We start from the raw sequence: 24,613 nt of genomic DNA on the forward strand, positions 1-24,613 counted from the left end.
GTCATGTATTAATCTAACAGTAAATATAATACCACCCACCACTAGTAGTCATGTATTAATCTAACAGTAAATATAATACCACCCACCACTAGTAGTCATGTATTAATCTAACAGTAAATATAATACCACCGCTAGTAGTCATGTATTAATCTAACAGTAAATATAATACCACCGCTAGTAGTCATGTATTAATCTAACAGTAAATATAATACCACCCACCGCTAGTAGTCATGTATTAATCTAACAGTAAATATAATACCACCGCTAGTAGTCATGTATTAATCTAACAGTAAATATAATACCACCCACCGCTAGTAGTCATGTATTAATCTAACAGTAAATATAATACCACCCACCACTAGTAGTCATGTATTAATCTAACAGTAAATATAATACCACCACTAGTAGTCATGTATTAATCTAACAGTAAATATAATACCACCACTAGTAGTCATGTATTAATCTAACAGTAAATATAATACCACCGCTAGTAGTCATGCATTAATCTAACAGTAAATATAATACCACCACTAGTAGTCATGTATTAATCTAACAGTAAATATAATACCACCACTAGTAGTCATGTATTAATCTAACAGTAAATATAATACCACCACTAGTAGTCATGTATTAATCTAACAGTAAATATAATACCACCCACCACTAGTAGTCATGTATTAATCTAACAGTAAATATAATACCACCACTAGTAGTCATGTATTAATCTAACAGTAAATATAATACCACCCACCACTAGTAGTCATGTATTAATCTAACAGTAAATATAATACCACCACTAGTAGTCATGTATTAATCTAACAGTAAATATAATACCACCGCTAGTAGTCATGTATTAATCTAACAGTAAATATAATACCACCACTAGTAGTCATGTATTAATCTAACAGTAAATATAATACCACCGCTAGTAGTCATGTATTAATCTAACAGTAAATATAATACCACCCACCACTAGTAGTCATGTATTAATCTAACAGTAAATATAATACCACCCACCGCTAGTAGGCATGCATTAATCGAACAGTAAATGTTTTGTATCATAAAGCTATATCAAATATATTTTGTTGTAAAATAGTTGCTTTTGAGCTCAATAATAGATAAATAAAATGAAACCCGGCTCGCCACAGAAGTCGCTAGAGGAGTCGGTGGAGCGCATTGGGACAAGTACATCCCAGCCGGCCAAACCCTCCCCTAACCCCGATGTTGCTGGGCCAATTGTGCGTCGCCTCATGGGTCTCCAGGTCACGGCCGGCTTCGAAACAGCCTGGGATTGAACCGTAAAGGGAAATCTTACTGCTACAATATACAATGACATTCTAGATGATACTGTGCCTTCCAGCTTTGCGACAACAGTTTGGGGAAGGCCCTTTGCTTTTTCAGCATGACAATGCCCCTGTGCAGCGAGGTCCATTTTGAAATGGTTTGTCGAGATCAGTGTGGGATCGCACAACATCGGTGCCCGACCTCACTAATGTCCCTGTGGCTGAATGAAGCAATTTCCTGCAGCAGCAATGTTCCACCATCTAGTGGAAAGCCTTCCTAGAAGATTGGAGGTTGTTATAGCAGCCAAGGGGTGGCCAACACCATATTAATACCCAGGATTTTAGAACAAGTTTTTTGACGAGTAGTTGTCCACATTCTTCTGGTCATGCGCTGTATATTGTACTCAAAGTTATAATTTAAAGTGTTGTAAGTAGTGGTCTGATAGGTTGTAGCAAACTTCTTGCTAGCATTATCAATATGTTATTAGCCTACCTATATATTGGGATGATGCGCTTTCAGATGTCTCTTGAGGTCATTTCCCATAGAAATGTTGCATTTGGTCTACAGTAAGTAAAGTGGCCCCAAACATGGCCCTCTTTTCAACTGGGAGCTTTTCCCACTGGGAGAGTACCCACTTCATGTGCCTTATTTGCGTCAATGATTTGTTGCTGCCAAATTGCAAATAACACTGAAAGGATCTCAATCATTCAACTTATAGTCGACTTACTCGTCAGATTTGAGTCATTTAGTCTCATTTTCCTCAACCCAAATGAAAAATATTTGTATTTTTAGTTTTTTTGGGGGGTTTATTTATTCAGTTATTGTCTCTTCAATTGCCTCTGAAAGAAGAGGTGTTTGACTAATTTCTGTCACTATTTTAGAAATGAACACAGTACTGGACATTCCATACAATGACTGATCCTTCGTCCTCCTTTCTGTGGGGTGGATCCTGCTTGCTCCCGGGCTCTGCTTCTCAGACCACTAATGCTCTCATTACAGGCTGGGGGGGGGGTGTAAATGGGTTTAATCAAGGCCATCATTAGCCAGAGCTCACTGGCTGGCTGGAACGGAGAGACAGAGAGAAATAGCACCACACAACATAGGCAGCAAGGTGAGGCCCCAGTGGCAATTGACCCAGTCTTCTTCTGAGATAAGACAATGTCAATGGCATGAACAAACTCTTATACCATGAAATACTTACTTTCAATTTGAGCTGAGGAATGCCAACCCTGTATGTGAAATGTAAGAACCAATGACTGTGAGAGGTATGTGCATGGTACAAATACTCTGGATACTGTATTTAAGAAATACCAAGTGTACCCACCCAGTATTACTGTAATAGCGTGCGCTAAGCGTAGCCACACCCTTTCTGTGTACTTTGATCAATTGCCAAGTCTACGTTGTAATATGCAGACAAAGCACCATGTCAGTCAAAAAAGGAATTAGGATTCATTCTTCAACAAAAGCAGGTTCCTGAATTGTGACATGTTTGTTCTGTCCTATGGAACATTGCGTGTCATGCACCATTGAGGGTTTCAGTCAGAGAAATTCAGATAAAGTAGAGGCACTTAATGCAAAAAGACAATCTGGGATTAAGCTCCAGATTTGCCACAGATGGCTGGTTCTTTTATCAGCTGGTGAGGGAAAGCAGACGGAGGTAAAACGATTAGGAGAACATCACAGGGAAGGGGGGAATTACAATAGGGAAAGCAAATGGAACAACTATTTTGGTTTTGAACATTTTAACTGTCTGTGATATCTGGAGTGGATGCAGGTGAATGCATGATAAAACCTCCACTGAGTCAGGCAGCTGTCCTGTAGAAGGCTTACTTTGGTGGGCTGACCTTTGTTTTCCTAAGTGTGGGTCCGTGTGTGTAACCATGGGTGTGTATTCTGACCCAGACACCTGGCGGACAGGTGCAGCCCGTGACGCAGGGCATCTTTAGCTTCCTCTTTTTAAAGGGCCACAGGGAACCAGGAACTCTGGACTTCCAAACCCTTCAAGATGGTGCCATTTTCCTGGGTGTTCCTGACAGTTAAACCCTACACACTGTTAATGCTGGCCAAAGAATTTGGGTGGTGAGCTGTTGGACTTCTTCAGTGTTTTTTGCTTATGTGTGTGCCTTAGACTTGTTTACAAGTCAAGAAATTGGCCAAAACACACATCCCCTTTTGTTTACTGTGATTTCAGTTCACAGTAATCCTGAGCAGTGAAAAAAATGATAGGGGTATGTTTGAGGGGTTGGGTGAGTGCATCCATGTGTTCACAAGCTGTGCATGGCAGCAGACTTTTTTTGTTCTTTTTTTTTTTGAAGCAAGACGTTTCAAATTTTTCTCCCGGATCCAAATCTAAATGGGCCAGCCACATTCCAATTACATAAGACAAAAAAAGAGAAAAGTAACCTGGAGATGCAGAGAGTTAAGGATGATGAAGGGGAGTCCGAGGGGGGAAAAGTGTGAGAGAAGGGCTTTTTGACCGGAGGAAGTATCCATCACTCCCCTGGAAAAGTGATCTCTCAAAAATAAGCCCGGCCTCAACTTTCACTCTGAACTCCATGAATCCATCAGTTTAAGTCACTGATGGTGGAAAACCACTTAAAAGGACTGCCTTACTTTTCTTTTGTCATAATATGCTATTATTTGAAGGATGTGCTAGTAACCCCTTGCTGAGCTGTCTGTTATGTGTTTTGCCCAACAGGACCATGACCTCAGTGATGATACTGTGTTGAACCAGATCAACCTAGCTGAGCCTGGACAGTACCCGATGCCGGACCTCAGCGGTGAGGAGCAGGCCGTTATCCTGGGAGTCTGGTAAGACGAAACACTATGAACTAGTTAAGTCAGTCGCCTAAGCGATCTACAGGGTTAGATTAGTAGTATTCAAAGTAGTACTCAAGAAATAAGCAACATGAAATCATCTTAAAAATCATAACTATGATTTGTGTCTATGGGCATGACTCTTCTAGTCAATTTAGAGCAGGGCTGTCAAGCATCCAGGCTGAATGGTGTTTTGAGTAAAAAAAATTAAAAATATATTTTTACAGCAAGGAAATACATTTTCAGTGCGGCCCTCCGGACCTCGTTGAAAACAGAGTGAGGAGCTCAGGGCAGAATTAGTTTGACAGCCCTTCTCTAGAGTATAGTATGTTTTTGAATATTGCATAGTCAAGGGGTCAATTAGTTTTATTATAACACACTATGCCACTGTAACGGGCATGAGTCAGCATGGTTGCGCATGGTCACGTGATGATAGCCCCGCCTGCGAACTACAAAACCAGTGTCTGACCTCAGCCCAAAAGGGAATTTCCTCTTGGTTTCACAATCTAAGACATTGGTTGCTCCTGTGGGAGACCCGGGTTCATACACTACCCATAATGCAATGCGCCACCCACCCAGTTAGTTTTGATAGTTTGGCTTGGATGGCTAAACACCGTTGTAATTCTAGCTGAAGTATCTGGTTCTAAAAAGTGCTTTGTCATTCATCAAGGAACGAACACGACATCACCGTGTAAACACATCACACTCCGGCCAGCTCAGTGAATATAACCCCAATGGTCAATAAAGGTCACCAACAGTCTCAATGGTCAATATCAAGACGGTTCCATTGTGAGACTAGATGTCAAGGGCTAGGAGGCCATTTTGTGTGGAATACAGTTAACCTTATTGACCCTACAAGGATCAAATGATGGACATACCTATTATCTACATTGCCAATAGCAATCAAGATGTCGTGCTAAAATAAGGATGGCTGTCGAACACAATCCTTCAACTGTGATACAAAAGCAACCCCGTCATCCTCTTATGGCCCATTGATATAGTGGAATATATTTAAGCTGAGTAAAGGAGAAGTTAAACCAGCCACTAACATGATCAGTAAAAAAGATGTACCACCCAAGTGGCAGGCGAGGGATAGGATGGGATGGAGAGGTCATGTGAAGGTCGACAGAGGAGGTAGTTTTGTTCTCAAGGGTGCGCTGGGAGGCCCGGTGATTGACGACAGTGGGCCGAACTTCTGTCCCCGTTTTCACTGCTCCACCGACTGGAAAGATGGTGTGTGTCTGTGGTCTGCTAGTTCTACCACTTTATTATAAACTGTTTTTAGTCTGCCTTCTTGCCCGTGTTAGATTCCTTTTTTCCCTTCTTAAAGTCTGGTTGTCTGGGCCCCAGCCAAAGGGCCTTTTTTCCCTGAGTATAGTTTTTCAGTACTTTTGGAATCGGCCTCTCTCTCTCTACAGGGGAGAGGCCTATTCCAAATAAATTTGATTCAACTTTACCAATGTTAAAATCTTTTTAAAGATGCCTTTTTATTATTTAACCGGATTATGACCGCTCTTAACAGTATATCACTGTTACTATTGCTTCATTTCATTGCAGGTTTTTATGCTTTTTAGGTTGCTTTTTTGTGTGTTCCATTTAGGATCTGTTTTCCAAAGCCTCCATCTGATACGGTTGCTACAGAGTGATGTCTTTGCTCCTGGCGTTTTCTATGCTTTTCTCCCCCTCCCGAGAGGTGTCAAAATGAGGCGATGGTGAGGCCAGCAGACTCTCTCCTCCTCTGTCTGTCTCTCTCTTTGCTTAGGAGTGAGTCAGAGGGATTTCAGAGTTCAGGGAGTGCTCTCACTCTCCGCCTCTCCTCCAGCTCACTGTGACAGATGCCAAGAGCATGAGCGGCACAGGAAGGGACAAAGAAGGGTATGGGTGGGGGGAGGTGGAGTGAGCGAAGGATAAACTGGGGAAAGGGAAGAAGGGACAAGGAGGGGAAAGGGGGTAGGTAAAGTAAAGGGAGAAAGGGTAAGAAAATGAAATGTAGAGAGGGGACGAGATTATTGTAGAGGGAATACTGTGGACCAACTTCATTAGCTGGCATTGTATATCTGTTGCGCGATAGGGGTGGCCCTTGCCCCTGAGCATGGTGGGTGGTATATGCCCCCCCCTTCTGCTTTGTGTCCTCTTTTGGTACTCTGGTGCTTTGCCCCGCTCCTATCTGCTCTAGGGGTGAACCTCAGGGCTGTATTAACCACACCTCTGCCTTGGGTTGGACACAGGGGGAGTATCCGGTTTTACTCATGACTCCTCTTCACCACTTGGCCGTCATCAGTGTTACAATTGTTTCTCCTCGCAAACTCCATCTCTCTGTAAATTCCCTGTACTTCTCTAGAGACGGTCATATCAAAGAGCACCGCTTCCTTCTGCACCACATCCTTTTGTCCCTTCATTTCCCTCCCTCCAATGGGCCCTAGAGGAGACTCCTGGCACACAGGAGCTCAATGACCCTACAGTGCAGAGTCAGCCTACATGTTAGAATACAACCAACCCAGCTACACGTCATCCTCTGGGGCCACATTTTGATGTCTCTCTTTAATTGGGCATGTGTGAGAACGTAGGTTAAGTCTTCATCTCGCCTCGCGCCTGTTAAGTGACTCAATTGTAGGCGTGGAATAATTAGCAAACATAATTCCGCTGGGCTGCGATAAAAATGGATTGACTGATCGTTGAAAATGGATTAACTGCTGGTCTCAGGAGGGGGATTGGTGTGGGTCATGTGAGGGGGTAGCACACCAGCTTCCTGCTTATCTGTAATGGAATACTACACCCGAAAACCCCTGTTGCCATGGTTAATAATTACTTAAACTCCCTGGAATTCTGTGCCATGCAGTTTGGGGTAAGAGAAACCATCCTTTGTGATTTGAATAGCAGACATGTCATCTTTTTTGAGTTTTCCCCTTTAGTCTGCTGTATGTCCAAGGATGCTTCTGACAACTCCCTTCTCTCTGTGGTCCAGTGACCATGCAGAACTGCTGAGAGGTTTTCAAAGCACTTTTTAAAACTCCACCTACAGTACCTGCATAACGCTCAATGTGTATCTCTTCAACCCTCCAAATGACCCTGACCAAATCCCTTTGTTGTCAAGAGCGATTTGTGTGCATGTTTAGGGTGTAGCCGTGGAAAGGAGAGGCGAATTAGCCACAAAACAATGGTGTGAAATTAGTCTTGGCTGGAGGGGGTCTAAATGTGGATGTCAAAGTCAAGTCAATTCTGCACGGTAGCATTTAGGCTTGTTTGCAGCTGCGCGCGCGCACACACTGACACATCCTCTTTAACGGCATCTGGTCAAACATCCCAGAGGAGAAAATGGTGTAAAGGTGATCGTTTTTTGTTGAGGAACCACTCTTGCCAGATTGAATGTCTGGCCTGTTATTTTTGACTGTGTTCACAGACCATCTTTTCATGGGGTGGAAAAGCGAGAGAAAGATGAAATCATTGTACAACACCCAACTCCAATGTATAAGCTTAATATAGTGCACCGATGCCGTGTTTTGTATCAAACACATTCCTCCCGATTCCTTTTTGAGTTTTGTTGCCTTTCCTCTGACTTGATAGGTTGCACAGGATAAAAGGTCACATCTATGCACCAAGTCAAACGGCACAGATTCAATACTAGTCACGTGTGCATTCATCACACACGCGCACGCACACACACACACACACACACACACACCAGTGTATAGACAAGCTCACACTCACATACTTGATACTGCACTTGTGTAGAGTATTGGGAGTCTACCATTTCCAGCCATGTGCTCCTCCTCTCCCCTACCATTCCCAGGCGTAGTGTATCAGCCAGTTCACGCCGTTCCACTGAGATTTGGGAATGTGACCCAGTCTGGATTATCCCTTCTCTTCCCTGGACTTGGGTTACTGCCATTCCTGGGGGCCTGGCAACTCCCAGTCACACCTGCTGGCAAAAAACAACAAAGGAACTAGATGTCAATGGCGCTCGCTGGTATTGGTTTCTCTACATACTGTATGACATTACACAGAATGACTGCACCAGCCTGGCCAAAACCCACTGTTGCCATTTTCCATCCACCTCCCACCCATAATGGACCTGTGGACTACAGGCCTGGTGACAGAAAACAATTACGGACAGCAATTCTGTCATCAAATCCGTGTTTGTAGATCCCCCCCGTTAGTCAGGAAACCAGGGCCAGATCTTTCCTGTTTGCAATTATTCAGTGACTGTTCTAAAAGGTTTTAAGAATAATGTCCGTTACAGATCTGTCCTTCATAATGTACCACTGCGACTTGTATGCTCTAGTCGGCTGGCCCTCGCTACATATTCGTCGCCAGACCCACTGGCTCCAGGTCATCTACAAGTCTATGCTAGGTAAAGCTCCGCCTTATCTCAGTTCACTGGTCACGATGGCAACACCCATCCGTAGCACGCGCTCCAGCAGGTGTATCTCACTGATCATCCCTAAAGCCAACACCTCATTTGGCTGCCTTTCGTTCCAGTTCTCTGCTGCCTGTGACTGGAACGAATTGCAAAAATCGCTGAAGTTGGAGACTTTTATCTCCCTCACCAACTTCAAACATCTGCTATCTGAGCAGCTAACCGATCGCTGCAGCTGTATATAGTCTATCGGTAAATAGCCCACCCATTTTTACCTACCTCATCCCCCCCAAAAAAATAACTGGGGAGTAAATATACCTTTTTTTTAATAAACAAACTGTTCTCATAGAACTTGGTGCAGCACCATTACATTGTCAGAAATTGTAAGTGTAATCAAAAAAGTTCAGTCAACCAAAGGACTAAATAGGTGAAATTGCTTGATTTCTTTGGTTAAATCGAATGTGGAAGAGGAAACCATAACAGCTGTTCAAAAGGAATGAAATATGTAAATATTTTTAGCTGGTTTGGCATGATTCGTGATTTATCATATAAAAAATTCCTTTAAGTGACCGGATTCATTTAGTACTATTGAAGGGTTCCAAGAGAACCCTGCGAACTCTGTGGCTTTTCCACAGGTCACTCCACACACACACACACACAGAGATGGACAGCTCTCACCTGGCAGACTATGCTCAACTATGTTTAAGTGGGAAAATAATAAACACAATTTGTAAAGGAGTGCTGCTTATTATTGAATCTAATTTTCCTGAAATCAAAATCCTCTCTGGTCTGGAAAACAGACTCCCCTAACACCCCCAACTTGACTGCTCCCCACCTGCCAAAACCTGCTCTGGTTTTGTAGCTGGCCACAGAAGTTTCCATTCAGGCTTTGGTTTTCTACCTTTTACGGGTGTATCTCAGTAGTCTAAAATGGCTGCTTGACAAGTGAAAACTAATTCTTTGTAGCCATTCTCCACATTGCTTTCATTTTAGTGTTTTCAGATCAGTAAAATGAAGGAGAGTAAACCACTCTCTGGCCCTCTGCCTTGTCTAGGTCACAGTGTGTTGTGCCCATGGGAGTATTGTCCACCTGCCTGATGCTGATTGGCCAGGCAGGCACATGGCTGAGGGATTGCAAAACCACTCTGAACTGTTAATCAAAAAGAACAAACGCAATTAATTCTGAAACCAATCGCCCCTCAGACGGTGCAGTGATGTACATGTAACTGCCAAAATAAAGGAAACCCCAATATAGTGTCGTATTTGGGCGTTGGATCACCATGAGCCGCCAAAACAGCTTTAATGCGCCTTGGCATAAATTCTTGTCTGGAACTTTATTGGAGGGATGTAACGCCATTCTTCCACTAGTAATTCCCTCATTTGGTGTTTTGTTGATGGTGGTGGAAAACGCTGTATCAGGCGCCGCTCCAGAATCTCATCAGTGTTCAATTGGGTTGAGAACTGGTGACTGACACACACACACACACACACACACACATCCTTAAAACTGAGCCAAAATAATTGGCAATTGGGCATTTTTATACATGACCCTAAGCATAATGGGGTGTTAATTGCTTAATTAACTCAGGAACCACACCTGTGTGGAAGCACCTGCTTTCAATATATATTTTGTATTCCTTTATTTTGGCAGTTAACTGTAGATGAATGTTCTCAGACTCGGGGACAATGAAAGCCCATTCTATCATAGCACAGGCAATTCTGTCTAATGGCCAATGCACTGATGGGTCGTCAACGAAATGAACAGTAGCACTTGACTGTTAATAAATCAATACATAGGAAAATGAATCACGTTGGAACATCAATGTACGGGAGAACACTGTACTCAATAGGGGGAAGGCAGAGACGGGCTTGTATCCGATTTATAACTTCATGTTCATCAGTGTGTCATGTCTCTGTCTTGCAGCACTGATTTCCAGAAAAACAACCCAATCCATAAGCTGACTGAAGAAGAGCTCCTGGCCTTCACCTCAGTAAGTCCTGTCTCACCATGTTTAGTTGTAGCATTTCCTCTGATATGTTGTGAATGTCCTCAACTAAGAAACCTTGCTCCCTGTCTTCTAAATGGGACATTCTAGCTTTGAGCGGTCCACCACTTAAACCACAGCAAATGTTTCATTTTAAGTCCCTTATGTATTTGGTTCCGAGTGAAGGGGGGGGGCGCGAGAGTCACAGAATTATCGGAATCTAAAATATGTTGGAGGCTAGTTGGAGGCGGAGCATGCAGGCTTGTCTTATTGTCACCCTCCCTCTCTTCCCTTTCTCCTTCTCTCCTTCCCTAATACGGGAGTCATGTCCCCTCATCTCACTATTTCCTCTTAATTCATCCCTCCCCACAGCGGGCACTAGCCCCTTCCCCACCCCTCAGTGCTCTGCACATTCCCTGGCAATCTCCAGCATTCTCTATATACGGTTTTTGTTATGGCAGACCAATGCCAAACAACCGTGATAGTTCCCTCAACATTTACACCTTCAATGCATTGTACCAGCTCCTTGTACACTACCTATGCTCTTACGTGTACTCTAGCTTTCTCTTTTGCTCCCCCAGCCTTGTCCTCTCCCCCAGCCCAGTGTCTGAGAGGTATGTAGCTGCAGGTGTGTACTGCTTTGGCTCTCTGCTCTCATCTGTGTTTCACCGCAGGGAGTTGTAAAGGAGAGGGACACAAGGGCCGTGCCTTGGCTGCTTTTGTTGTCATGGCTAGTTAATGTTTCCCCCTTTTTTGTCCACTGGCAAGGCAAATCGCAGAAGTGTGTGTGTGTGTGTGTGTGTGTTTTTTCTGCTTGGAATCAAAGGATGTGGCAGGCATCAAGGCCTCAAGTTGCTGCTTCAATCATATCGTTTCCACATGGAACTCATCAGACCTGCTTTCTCCCTCTTTCTCTGTCCATCTGTTCTTCCTGCACTTTTACAGCAAAATAAAGATGTATATTTTCCTTAGAGTAATGATGCCATCAAAAAAAGAAGAAATCGTAGCATTAAACATGTTGCGTCAATGACCTTGAGGCAAGTAGGGTTTGATTTGCTTGTCGACCTGCACTGTGTCCTGAAGTAACATTTGTGATTAGTCTTGCTATGCCTTCACTCTTTTTCGTCATACTCATAGTGCACCATACCAAAAAAAGCAGCTCGGCACCAAAATACATTTTCGGTAAATGGCAGGTCAACATTCATGTTCCTTCATTGCGATGTCCTAACACCCACCTTGCTGCAATGTTGTCCACTACATTCTACTGAATTGCTTTTTTGGACCCAATGCAAAAGCAATGTCTGCAGTGTAATGTTCTTGTATTCACTGTAAGTAATACAGTATTCCATTATTTTGTTTAGCAGACTAAGGGCTTTTGTGAAGTACTACCTTCTGCCTATATTTGATGCCATTCATAATGAATTACCTTCTCAAATGTGTATGGATGTGACTTATACCTATGGCTATGTTTCTAAATCTCCATCTCCCTTTTTACCTCCGTCAGTTTACATGCAGTAAGTCTACATGCAGGAACTTCATCCTCTATCCCTTTTAACGCTCTGACTGTGCAGTGGAAGTGAGACTGATATCATTTTACCTCTATATTATGGGATCATTTGCTCTATTGTTTGCGCTTGTCTTTGGTTTAATTGCCCCAGCTTTCCTTCATTTATTTCTAAATGATTCCCTTTCCCTTCACCACAGCAACAGAAAGGCGTTTGCACTCATTAGGAGTCCTCCATTGCCTATTATCTGGAAAAGAAGCACTGCTAACTGGGACCTGATTGAAGCATGACATCTCTATATCCTTGGGATGGGGAGAAGGGGCCCCAGTCTCTGGAGTTTGGCACTGAGCCGCTGCACTGAGGAGAATGTCTTAAACAAACAGGGGTTGATGCCATCTCTCAGCTTTACGTCTTGGAAGTGAATGGTATTATTACTGGAGCGGCTGCCAGAAGATACCTTATCCAGACTAAGAGGATGCAGCATCCCACCCACTGTCTGAACCCGTAACCTCCCTCTACCACCACTCCACTCTGCAGCCCCAGGCTCAGGTGGATGCATGGTTGTCCCATTGTGATGGGAAGCGATACTAATCCTGAAATTATCCCAAGCACTGCAGAGAACAGGGATGGGTGCGGTTTCTCACAGCTGTGGTTTTCCATTGCTGTAACTCTGGATGTTTTGCAGTTTTGGCATATGTTTCAAAGTCAAGTCAAACTCCTTTTTTCAACACCCATAAGCTTGTTCTGAGATGTTCCTCCACTTCAGAGACGTCATGTTCTGTAATCAGATAGCCTAGTTGGCCGGCCGAGCTAGTAGCCTTTGGAAGAGCTCTGTGAGGGTAGGGTCTATTCAGGGCAAAGACTGCTCTGGGAGGAAGAAACGTGACGGACAGGAAATTAAAAGCAAAATAAATAAAATAAAACAATTCTATTGAGGCTGACCCAGACGCTGGCATCGCCTGGGGCCAAAATCTCTTTTTTGCCGTTAAAGCTCAGTCTCTGGGGGAAAAAATCACTTTCTGAGATCTGTGAATTTAAACATTTGCTTCCTGTGAATGTGCGATGGCACATCTCAGCATCTGTATACTGGGCGACTCTTCTAGCCAGGCACGGTAGAAAGGCAAGTCAAGTTCGGGGGATTGTGTGTCCCAAAGCTCTGGTGCTACCATCACTAGCATTTTTACATTGGCCTGGCAAATATTAGAGCCTTCTGACTTTTCTGTACATTTTCTTCCCATGTATAAACCAGGTTAAAAGTAGTCGATCTCCGACTTCCTCTCTATACCAGTGGATTTAAACCTGTGGTCTGCGGGGGTACTAATATGTGGTCCGCACATTTAAAAAAACTTTTCTTTCCCCCCTCCAGAAACAAGTTGAGTATACACTGTGTATAAACTATTAAGAACACCTTAATATTGTATACACTGTGTATAAACTATTAAGAACACCTTAATATTGTATACACTGTGTATAAAATATTAAGAACACCTTCTTAATATTGAGTTGCGCCCCGCCACAACAGGCTCAATTTGTCAGGGCATGGACAGTGTCGAAAGTGTTCCACAGGGATGCTGGCTAATGTTGACATCAATGCTCTAATGCGCCTGGCACCTACTACCATACCCCGTTCAAAGGCACTTAAATATTTTGTCTTGCCCATTCACCCTCTGAATGGCACACATACACAAACCGTGTCTAAAGGCTTTTGGAGTGCCAATTTATCTTACCATTTCTACCGATCTGCATGCGTGCCAGTAAGGATTTTCATATGCACGTTTTTCGTTGAACAGTTCATTTCTTTTATTATGTCTTCGTATCTCAAAATCATGTTCATGTGATTAATCTTTCATGTCAAAATCTAAATCCATATTATACAAATCTAAAAGTAACTTATTGCCATGGCAAAATAGCCTACATAAAGACAACAAATATAAACATTGCAGCCTGCAGGTAGAAAATATCCTGATACAAAATCAATTACATTGGCTAAGCATCACCTCTCTGCAAGGAACTTGAAACATTGTATCAACTTGGTCCAGCCTGAATTGCAACATTGTATAGAATATTCTGTACCTTCAGTTTCCTGCTCCGGACAGACACAGCTGTAGGCTATTTGCTCAAGGGATAAAAAGTAATCGGGTAGGCCTATTTTGACGTTTTCACAGGAACCTTTTCACGCTGAGATGTTATCGAGGGAGAGAGCTGGAAAGAGTTTTGAAATAGTCTACATTGGTTAGCCTACAATTATTTTGCTCTTTGCTCGCGGTCACGTTGTACAGAGCCATATATTCCTAACGGAAACCCTGATGGTTTTGTTTTGAAATTTTCTTGGAATAGGAACACTATAATATTAATCAAATGAATTAAGCTACATTTCTTACAATCAAACCCATATACTATGTTACAATTTTTATTTTATTTTAAATTCTCTCATACAACCAATATTAAAAACAGTCAAATGCTTCTCAAAGATGCCCTTTGGTGGTCAAACTTGCACTAACTAGCATTACTGGCAACAATGGCTGACACCTTAATAACGTGCCAAAGAATTTTGCGGCAGCCCGCAGGCTGTGTTGCAGTACGACAAATCTTTTATCGAAAGAACCACTGAATTGTCATTCTCAATGGATGGAAAAACAGACGTTTGCTTGCAGTTTGAGGTGAAGAAAAACTTACTTTGAGAAGCTACACTCAGCTACAGCTCATTAGTGGTGGTGGTGAGTTACGACAATCAGAAATACTATCAGATCCCCAAATGGGCACATTTTATAAGCCTACGTTTGCGCGCAGCCCAGGTAGCCTAGTTCTACTTCGATGTGTAATCACGTGCGTGTCCTTACTCAACATTGACTGGAGCGCTACAAACAAAAGACAATTCATAAATTGACAACTTGTAAATTGAATGAAATACACAGACTTGTTTCTCACAAGTGTAGCCAGAGTGAACATGTTGTTAGCAGAACGCACAACGAGAACTGTAAAAGACTGTAATAATAATATATTGGACGCCTTAACAGAAATTACGGTAACCAGACTAACATTTAGATTCTAAATGATTGGAATTAACGGTAGATGTACTACTGGTGTGCCATCCCCGCGGCCTCCGCAATGGACCAGTCCACTCAAACAGGCGTGAATCAAGACTTGCCATAACTTTTTTTGTTAACTGCTCGACTAAATTCTCGGTCGACTAACAGCCTATTGAACAAACAATTGACCAGACTAAATGGGTTCAGCACTATTACATTCCCTGTTAAAATGGAGTCTTAATTTGACCGCTAAGAGATTTTAAATTCAGCACCTCCACGAATGGTGGTCATAACTTCTGCTGGTTATTTGGTAGTTCCCGGAACGGAAATTGGTTAGGAACCGCTCACTGCTCTAGACCTTTTCAAGGGCATTTGACATTTCTATCCAAATGTTCAACTTGGCCATCACAAAGTCGATGCTTGATCACAAATTACCAGCAAGAGCAAAGTGTTATATGTCAAGTCCTGGGGATGATGTTTCAAAGCATTGGATGAAAACTCCTATATACCATCAATGAATCCAGGAAAGTAGGTTTGGTGGTGATCCACAAGTGCCCAACATAGACCATCCACTAAACGGCCATTCTGGACAAAAATCAATGGCTTTTTGTCACTCGACAGATGACAGAGATGACTGCCACTTTACTGTCTCATGTTTAAATTCATGGAATGTACTATTTTATGGGGAGGAGGGAGTCCAAAAATAACCTACCCATTGGTGCATGGCGGGAGGTGAGATTCATAATTCACCAGGGACACCGCTTTTTTTTCTCTTCTGTCAGATTACCTTTTGGGGGAGCGCTGGAGGAAACCGTAAACGATAGCGCAGCTGATCTAGCACTTCTGCGGAAATTAAACCCCAGAGACATTTTCACAGTGCTGGTCGTTAAGTGCTCAAAAGACCGTTTTTAAAATGGTCAATTTGTAGGGGTCAGAGTTAAAATGTCTGCCAGTAAATGGAACTGCTCATAGTTCCTCATGTTAAACGATGAGGAAGTATTCGTAAACTATGTGTATAGCTGGTTGAGTCGGGGTGCGTTATGCCTGAAGAGGCTGTAGTTTTCCATTGCAGGTGTCGACAAAGCTCTGTCGGTTTTGCAGAATTTCTGTCTGTCATGAATTCTGCTCTGCGTACTCATCCATATGATTACAATGCCTAACATATATATTTGAATTTAAAGTTAAGTGCTTAGGATCTGCCTGTGTGTTGATATTGAATTGCAGCAATGTTAAACCTAACAAGCTGCAAGTGAGCAATAAACTGCATCATCCTATTAAGAAAATAAGAGTAGCATTGTCAGTTGCCTTGAGTTATTGGCAGTGGTGGAGAAAGTACCCAATTGTCATACTTGAGTAAAAGTAAAGGTACCATAATAGAAAATGACTGAAGTGAGTCACCCAGTAAAATATTACTTGAGTAAAACTCTAAAAGTTTTTGGTTTTAAATATACTTGAGTATCAAAAGTAAAATTATTAAGCAAACCAGACGGACAGCCAGGGACACACTCCAACATAATTTACAAACAAAGCATTTGTGTTTAGTGAGTCCGCCAGGTCAGAGGCAGTAAAGATGACCAGGTATGTTTTCTTGATAAGTGTGTGAATTGGACAATTTTCCTGTCCTGCTAAGCATTCAATATGTAACAAGTACTTTTGGCTGTCAGGGGAAAAGTATTGAATAAAAAGGACATTTTCTTTTGGAATGTAGTGAAGTAAAAGTAGTCAAATATAAATAGTAAAGTACCGGTACCTCCAAAAGTTAAATAGTTACTTCAAGTATTTTTACTTAAGTACTTTACACCACTGGTTATTGGTAATTGAGAAATGTTTTGCAAAATGAATTTCAGTGTGTAAAATTGTCGTTATGAGGTCTGTAGTTATGCCCTTGGAGGTCCCTAGACCATTATTTGATACCTCCCATTGCAATATTACCCAAAAGGTAATGATCCAACAGGCCTCAGCCTGAGCACCACTCCCACCCCTATGGTGTCTGCTCAGCTCCAAATTTGATCAGACACTCCACATCCCCTATCTGAGAATAGAAAACTGTGAGGGTGTCCTGGCCTGCTGCACTGTGCTGGTGATGTGTTCGATGTTCTAGTCCATAGCCCGGCTGGGTTCAACTGATCCCAACGTTGGCTCGGTGCGCCTGGACAGCCTTAATGTTTTTCCTCTCGTGTCAGCACTTCTTGTCTCTATCTGGCGACAAGGGCTTGAACTTCCACCCATGAGTGTGTTGTCAAGCTGAGCTGTTTGTCAGTGATTCACTTCTTATAATTGTTGAGGTTTGCGACAGGCTCTGTGGACCCATGTTTTATTTTCCAAAACTGTTTGAACAATGATGGCTGGCCACGTCATGAGGTCTTGAATTGGTTTTTTCCCCTGTTCCGGATCTCCTTACGCCCCCTCCCCCCCCACTAGGGCTGATCTCGCTAACAAAGGCAGGCCAAGTGCAGTGTTGCCAACGGGCTCAGTTTTGTGATGCTTACATGAAATGTCAAACAGATGGATGTAAAAATAGACTGTTTTATAGAATACAATGAACATATGGGCCAATTTGAGTATACTCTAAGGTCTACATAAACCTAGTGTGTGTGTATATAGGCCATATTACAACCTCCATAGGTGTTGATCAGTGACTGGTGGTTCTGGAGACCAGTCAACATAGGACTCCGATATCAATTTCAGCCCAGCCTCAGAGGTCCTGTTGGAACAAAGTGATATCCTTTTCAAATGATATGGTTGGAGCAACATGGGTTTGTAGCTAAATCCATCATGCACTGATCATCCCTGATCTAGCCTCCGAGAAATAGAAATGTTCTCCTAAATAAACTGTTGTCAGTAGTAACATTGTCTTTTCGGTGGAAGCCATTTTTTTTTTCTGCTGAAGGAAATATTTGATCTGTCTCTCACGCCACCCTCCCACCCTTGGCCAGATGCGAGTCGATTGGGGAGGGTAGAGCAAGGTAGGAAAGTGAGAGGTGGAAGCACTAATTGATAGGTGAGAAAGGGAGTCAGGCGGTCGCATCCGTCCTCTCAGGCTGAAGACATCTGAATTTGTCACATAGCCCTACAGTGACTTCTTTTGAAATGTTGAAAGCGTGAAGGCCCTGTGTCTATGGAGAAGTAATTACTTGTGCTAAAAGCCTAAAGCTGCATTTGTAAACCGCCTCAATAGGCCACAGCCATTGATTTTTGTTTTTGGTAAATGAAATGTCGAGGCCATGGTGATAATTAACTTTTAATTGCTATTGGATTGTAAACATTTTTTCAGAAGTTGAATGACAGCCAAAGGCAGCATCTCAGCATGCCATGGCATTTCAAATGGTCAACTGTTTTTGGAACCGTCTTCAAGTTGTAAATGGAGGGAACGCTCAGTAAGTGCTAAATGATTGCTCACACCTTTGTCACGCATAATGCCTATGGTACTTGAAAGAGGATGCTTGTTCTTGGTTGAGTGGGTAGGGGTGCACGTGGTAGGGGGTTTATTATAATATGGAAGTGTTGAGGGACCAGAGATGATTTGAGGGAAAACACCTTAATTACTATTTCTTTTCCTCCCATTGGAGCATCCCTTCCTGACTGTGTGACTGACTTGATGGGCCACCCCACTGTCCAGACGATGGGATCGGATCTTGTGTTATACACTTGAGCATTTCCAAACCAAATGATTGTTCCATTATGAGGGAACAATACAAGCTTGTTAGAAACTACACATGCTGTTGGTAAATTATGCTCTAGAGAGAAACCAAAGCTTTTCCTCCAGACATCAGAGGCAAATGAACAGCAAAACCAAAACAGTTGGTGCACCTCAAATGCCCTGCACTTTTTTTTTGTAGATGGTTATGATAACCTCTTTAAATGCTTTTGACTTTTGTTTACATGGAGTTAACTGCCATACTTCGATTTTATATACGCTCCTTTTGAACGTTTGGGGTGGAGAATGTGGCTGTCTAAAATGTCCCTTTTATTCTGGCTGTGCAGTGAAATGAACAAAGAGCTGTCGATTTTTTTTATTTTTTTGGGGGGGGCTTTGTTACATGATTCATTGGTAAAATTGTATTTTATTTGTGTTAAGTTCTCTCACCGTCAGCCTGGTGTTGATGTCCATCCAGCCTTTAGTTCATCTGAAACATTGGGCTGGCACCAGTAATCTCATTGTTGCTGGAATCCTCAGAACGTCTGCTGGCTGTGTGAGCAGGCATCTTCCCAGCCTACATGTGGATCCAGGAATCTGCAGGCTGGTTAGATGGTTGTCACATGTCTGGCCCTCACCATCGGCACACTACTTATGTTAGCTTCCTGATGGTTGTCTGTTAACACCAAGCTATGGTTCATATGTCTGTGTTTGTGACCGGTAAACAAATCTTTAACAGTAACCAGAGTGCCAAGACTACCATACTTACATTTTATCCAGATTGTGGTTATCAAATTCTTAATGGCTTGTCCACAATAATAAACACGACATCTACTGAGCTAAATTATAAACGCAACATGCAACAATTTCAAAGATTTGACTATTACAGTTCATATTAGGAAATCATTCAATTGAAATAAATTCATTCGGTCCTAATCTATGGATTTCACATGACTGGGAATACAGATATGCATCTGTAAAAAAGGTAGGGGGGTGGATCAGAAAACCAGTCAGTATCTGGTTTCACCACCATTTGCCTCATGCAGCGCGACATCTCCTTCGCATAGTTGATCAGGCTATTAATTATGGCCTGTGGAATGTTGTCCCACTCCTCTTCAATGGCTTTGCAAAGTTGCTGGATATTAGCGGGAACTGAAATACGCTGTTGTACACTTAGATCCAGAGAATCGCAAACATGCTCAATGGGTGACATGTCTGAGTATGCAGGCCACGGAAGAACTGGAACATTTTCAGCTTCCGGGAATTGTGTACAGATCCTTGCGACATGGGACCGAAACGTGCTGAAACATGAGGGGATGGCGGTGGGTGAATGGCACGCCAATGGTCCTCAGGATCTCGTCACGGTATCTCTGTTCATTCAAATTGCCATTAATAAAAATGCAATTGTGTTCGTTGTCCGTAGCTTATGCCTGCCCATACCATAACCCCACTGCAACCATGGTGGACTGTGTTCATAACGTTGACATCAGCAAACCACTCGCCCACACGACGCTATACTATCTGCCTGGTCCAGTTGAAACCGGGATTAATCCGTAAAGAGCACACTTCTCCAGTGGCCATCGAAGGTGAACATTTGCCCACTGAAGTCTGTTCCGATGCTAAACTGCAGTCAGGTCAAGACCCTACTTAAGACGACGAGCACGCAGATGTGCTTCCTTGAGACAGTTTCTGACAGTTTGTGCAGAAATTTGTCATTTGTGCATGTGGTCTGCGGTTGTAAGGACGGTTGGACATACTGCCAAATTCTCTAAAATGATTTGAGGCGGCCTATGGTAGAGAAGTGAACATTTAAATGATCTGACTCTGGTGGAGATTACTGTAGTCAGCATGCCAATTGCATGCTCCCTCAACACTTGAAATATCTGTGGCGTTGTGATACAACTGTGCATTTTAGTGGTCTTTTATTGTCCCTCAGCACAAGGTGCATCTGTGTAATGATTGATCATGGTGTTAAATCAGCATCTTAATATGCTACACCTGTCAGGTGGATGGATTATTTTGGTAAAGGAGAAATGCTCACTAACAGGGATGTAAACAAATTTGTTCCCAAATTGAGAGAAATAAGCTTTTTGTGTGTATGGAACATTTCTGGGATGTTTCAGCTCATGAAACATGGGACCAACACTTTACATGTTGCATTTATATTTTTCTTCTGTATACATTGTGATATTGCAGACAACTCGGTTAATACACCTCTGTATATTGAAGTAAAGTTTACCTGAGGCTGAATGTGACTAGTCTGGACACGCCAGTCAGATGCTCACCTCTGTCATGGACCACTGATGTCTTTGCTCTGGCTCACGTTCCAGGAATGAGCTGAAGAATGGTCTGCAATTTCAAGGGCCGGCTTAGGCTTCACTCTGGGGAAAAATCTCGGAAATCTATTTGGAAAGCCCAAGTCGGTCATAGAGAAACCAAGAACGGCCACAGAGGTTAATTTATTGCCTTGGAGTTGGTGGCTGTTCCACCGTAAATCTCCCCCGTCCGCTCCAGGCTGATGTCTTAACCAGAGCTGGCTTTTCATGTATATTCTGAAATGTATTTTATAGTTTTAAGTGGTTTTCAAAGTTTATTAGCAGATTAAGTTGTTGGTCTATGAAGCAAGTATATTTGCACATTATGTTTCTCAAACTTTGTACTATTTTCATCAAGAATTTACATTGGGCCACTCAGTCTCGATATGCACTAAATACAGTTAAGATGTAACTCAGTCGTCAACTGTTTTTCCTCTGACACTTTTGTCAAATCTGAACTCTTTGATATGGCCACAAGATGCATCCGGGAGGTTACATTTCCTCTTCTCGCATGTCGCCTTGATTCTGATCACCATGCCCAGCACCTCAAATTATTCCTCCTCCCTCACAGAACAAAGCATGTCCCCCTCGGTTTGAGCCAGGGCGTCGTGAGGGTTGTGGGAGGCAATTGGAGTGTGACGGCTGCCTTGTCTCTCCGAATGAGAAACTCCAATTGTGTGGCGGTAGGCTGCTGCCCAACCCCAAACTTCCAGACTGAGACGGATACGTCCTCCAGTCAGCACGGCACTGAGGCCACCTCTCTGATTTGTCCTCCATTAAACCTGCCCTACAAGTGCACCACTCAACACACACTTTTCTGTAAAGTCATTGAACATAAATCAAAAATGAAAAGCTTTTATTGCTGCTGTCACTTCTGGTTTTCTGGCACCTTCATGGGACCACCAAATGTTTAGACAAATCAGAGACCTGCAGTTTCAGCCTGACATTGTTGCTAGCCAGTGTCTTGTGATTGTGGAGATTCCTAGATTGCAGGCCTTTAAGCGGAGTTTTGAGTCAAATGTTTGTTAGGTCGAGCTTCACAAAATAGGATCGAAGGGATTTAAGCTTTTTTTGTAGTTGGGTTCAAGACGGTCCGGATTAGATTGTCATGCCAGGGTATAATCATAGACTTTCATAGAGATGAACTCTTATTACACATCTCTTTATATTTTTCCTCATAGAACCACCTCTTTCCAGAACCTTTTTACAGTTTGCAGAATAGTAAGATTACCTGCCCCCTCTGTAATGATCTGCTGTTATTTACTTATTTAGGGTAGGGCTGAATATTTTCTTGGTATTTTACAAATGTTCCACCCCTGAGAATAAATCCCTTTTCTCCCAGGTAACCCGAAAGTGTCATTCTAAAAATGTCTTGATTTGATCGGCATGAAAATTCAAGTCTGATGCTACATGAGCCTGATGACCCATACATTACGCACATTTTATGAGCCCAAGCCTAGAGAAGCCGAAAAAATAGTGCCGTCATCCAATACATAGCTTATACAGTGCCTTGCGAAAGTATTTGGCCCCCTTGAACTTTGCGACCTTTTGCCACATTTCAGGCTTCAAACATAAAGATATAAAACTGTATTTTTTTGTGAAGAATCAACAAGTGGGACACAATCATGAAGTGGAACGACATTTATTGGATATTTCAAACTTTTTTAACAAATCAAAAACTGAAAAATTGGCCGTGCAAAATTATTCAGCCCCTTTGCAGCACCTGTGTGTAATCAAGTCTCCGTATAAATGCACCTGCACTGTGATAGTCTCAGAGGTCCGTTAAAAGCGCAGAGAGCATCATGAAGAACAAGGAACACACCAGGCAGGTCCGAGATACTGTTGTGAAGAAGTTTAAAGCCGGATTTGGATACAAAAAGATTTCCCAAGCTTTAAACATCCTAAGGAGCACTGTGCAAGCGATAATATTGAAATGGAAGGAGTATCAGACCACTGCAAATCTACCAAGACCTGGCCGTCCCTCTAAACTTTCAGCTCATACAAGGAGAAGACTGATCAGAGATGCAGCCAAGAGGCCCATGATCACTCTGGATGAACTGCAGAGATCTACAGCTGAGGTGGGAGACTCTGTCCATAGGACAACAATCAGTCGTATATTGCACAAATCTGGCCTTTATGGAAGAGTGGCAAGAAGAAAGCCATTTCTTAAAGATATCCATAAAAAGTGGCGTTTAAAGTTTGCCACAAGCCACCTGGGAGACACACCAAACATGTGGAAGAAGGTGCTCTGGTCAGATGAAACCAAAATTGAACTTTTTGGCAACAATGCAAAACGTTATGTTTGGCGTAAAAGCAACACAGCTCATCACCCTGAACACACCATCTCCACTGTCAAACATGGTGGTGGCAGCATCATGGTTTGGGCCTGCTTTTCTTCAGCAGGGACAGGGAAGATGGTAAAAATTGATGGGAAGATGGATGGAGCCAAATACAGGACCATTCTGGAAGAAAACCTGATGGAGTCTGCAAAAGACCTGAGACTGGGACGAAGATTTGTCTTCCAACAAGACAATGATCCAAAACATAAAGCAAAATCTACAATGGAATGGTTCAAAAATAAACATATCCAGGTGTTAGAATGGCCAAGTCAAAGTCCAGACCTGAATCCAATCGAGAATCTGTGGAAAGAACTGAAAACTGCTGTTCACAAATGCTCTCCATCCAACCTCACTGAGCTCGAGCTGTTTTGCAAGGAGGAATGGGAAAAATTTCAGTCTCTCGATGTGCAAAACTGATAGAGACATGCCCCAAGCGACTTACAGCTGTAATCGCAGCAAAAGGTGGCGCTACAAAGTATTAACTTAAGGGGGGCTGAATAATTTTGCATGCCCAATTTTTCAGTTTTTGATTTGTTAAAAAAGTTTGAAATATCCAATAAATGTCGTTCCACTTCATGATTGTGTCCCACTTGTTGTTGATTCTTCACAAAAAAATACAGTTTTATATCTTTGTTTGAAGCCTGAAATGTGGCAAAAGGTCGCAAAGTTCAAGGGGGCCGAATACTTTCGCAAGGCACTGTATATTTGACCTTATATTTAGGCTATCGCACATTGCGCACGACAGGAAACATACAAGCCTATAGATTTAGCTTTTTTGTCTTTGGTATCAAGCTCCAGTAGGCTACTCTTTTTGAGTGTGGATTGTGTTACGGTATTGTATTATGTACCTTCAAACCATGAAGCTGGGAGAGAACATGCAATGCTGGTGCAGTACATGTGGGCCTACAAATTTACAATTATAGGCTAGCGAATTCAATTTTAATTTCAGAAATGTAGCCTATTTAAACATTTTACAATTAGTAGTCTTTGACTCATAGGCCTATATAGGCTACCTTTCATAATGTTTCCCTTAAAGTTGCACGGCATGTGTGTTAGCTTACCTTTTTCGCTCTCTATTTTGGCTTCATTTCTTTCTCGCTTTCAACAGTTAAATTATTTTATTTTATTCATTGTAATGAATGTAACTAGGATTCCAAGTGCTAGTGTTTTTTTATATATATATATATATATTTTTTATTAATGAAAGGCCAGCAGAGCGCAGGTCTGTGTTGAGCAAGAGGCTAAAAGTTAGCTTATGCATAACCCATCAGTCCTTACCTAAATACAGGGCTTTGCTTCATTGAGTGTATTACCTGAAAGAGGTAGGCTAGGACTATATATTTAT

General features: G+C 42.4%; 1 protein-coding gene across 1 annotated transcript in view; it reads left to right on the forward strand.

The window, feature by feature from the left end:
• The window catches only part of ttc27 (tetratricopeptide repeat domain 27), a 128,099-nt gene that overhangs the window by 51,007 nt on the left and 52,479 nt on the right, over window positions 1-24,613 (forward strand). The window contains exons 8-9 of the mRNA XM_024424752.2: window positions 3,983-4,095; window positions 10,383-10,449. Of these exons, the coding sequence (XP_024280520.1) occupies window positions 3,983-4,095; window positions 10,383-10,449 (180 nt within the window). The remainder of the gene's footprint in view (window positions 1-3,982; window positions 4,096-10,382; window positions 10,450-24,613) is intronic.

The sequence above is a fragment of the Oncorhynchus tshawytscha genome, linkage group LG06 (genome assembly GCF_018296145.1).
Source record: "Oncorhynchus tshawytscha isolate Ot180627B linkage group LG06, Otsh_v2.0, whole genome shotgun sequence".
Classification (NCBI taxonomy): domain Eukaryota; kingdom Metazoa; phylum Chordata; class Actinopteri; order Salmoniformes; family Salmonidae; genus Oncorhynchus; species Oncorhynchus tshawytscha.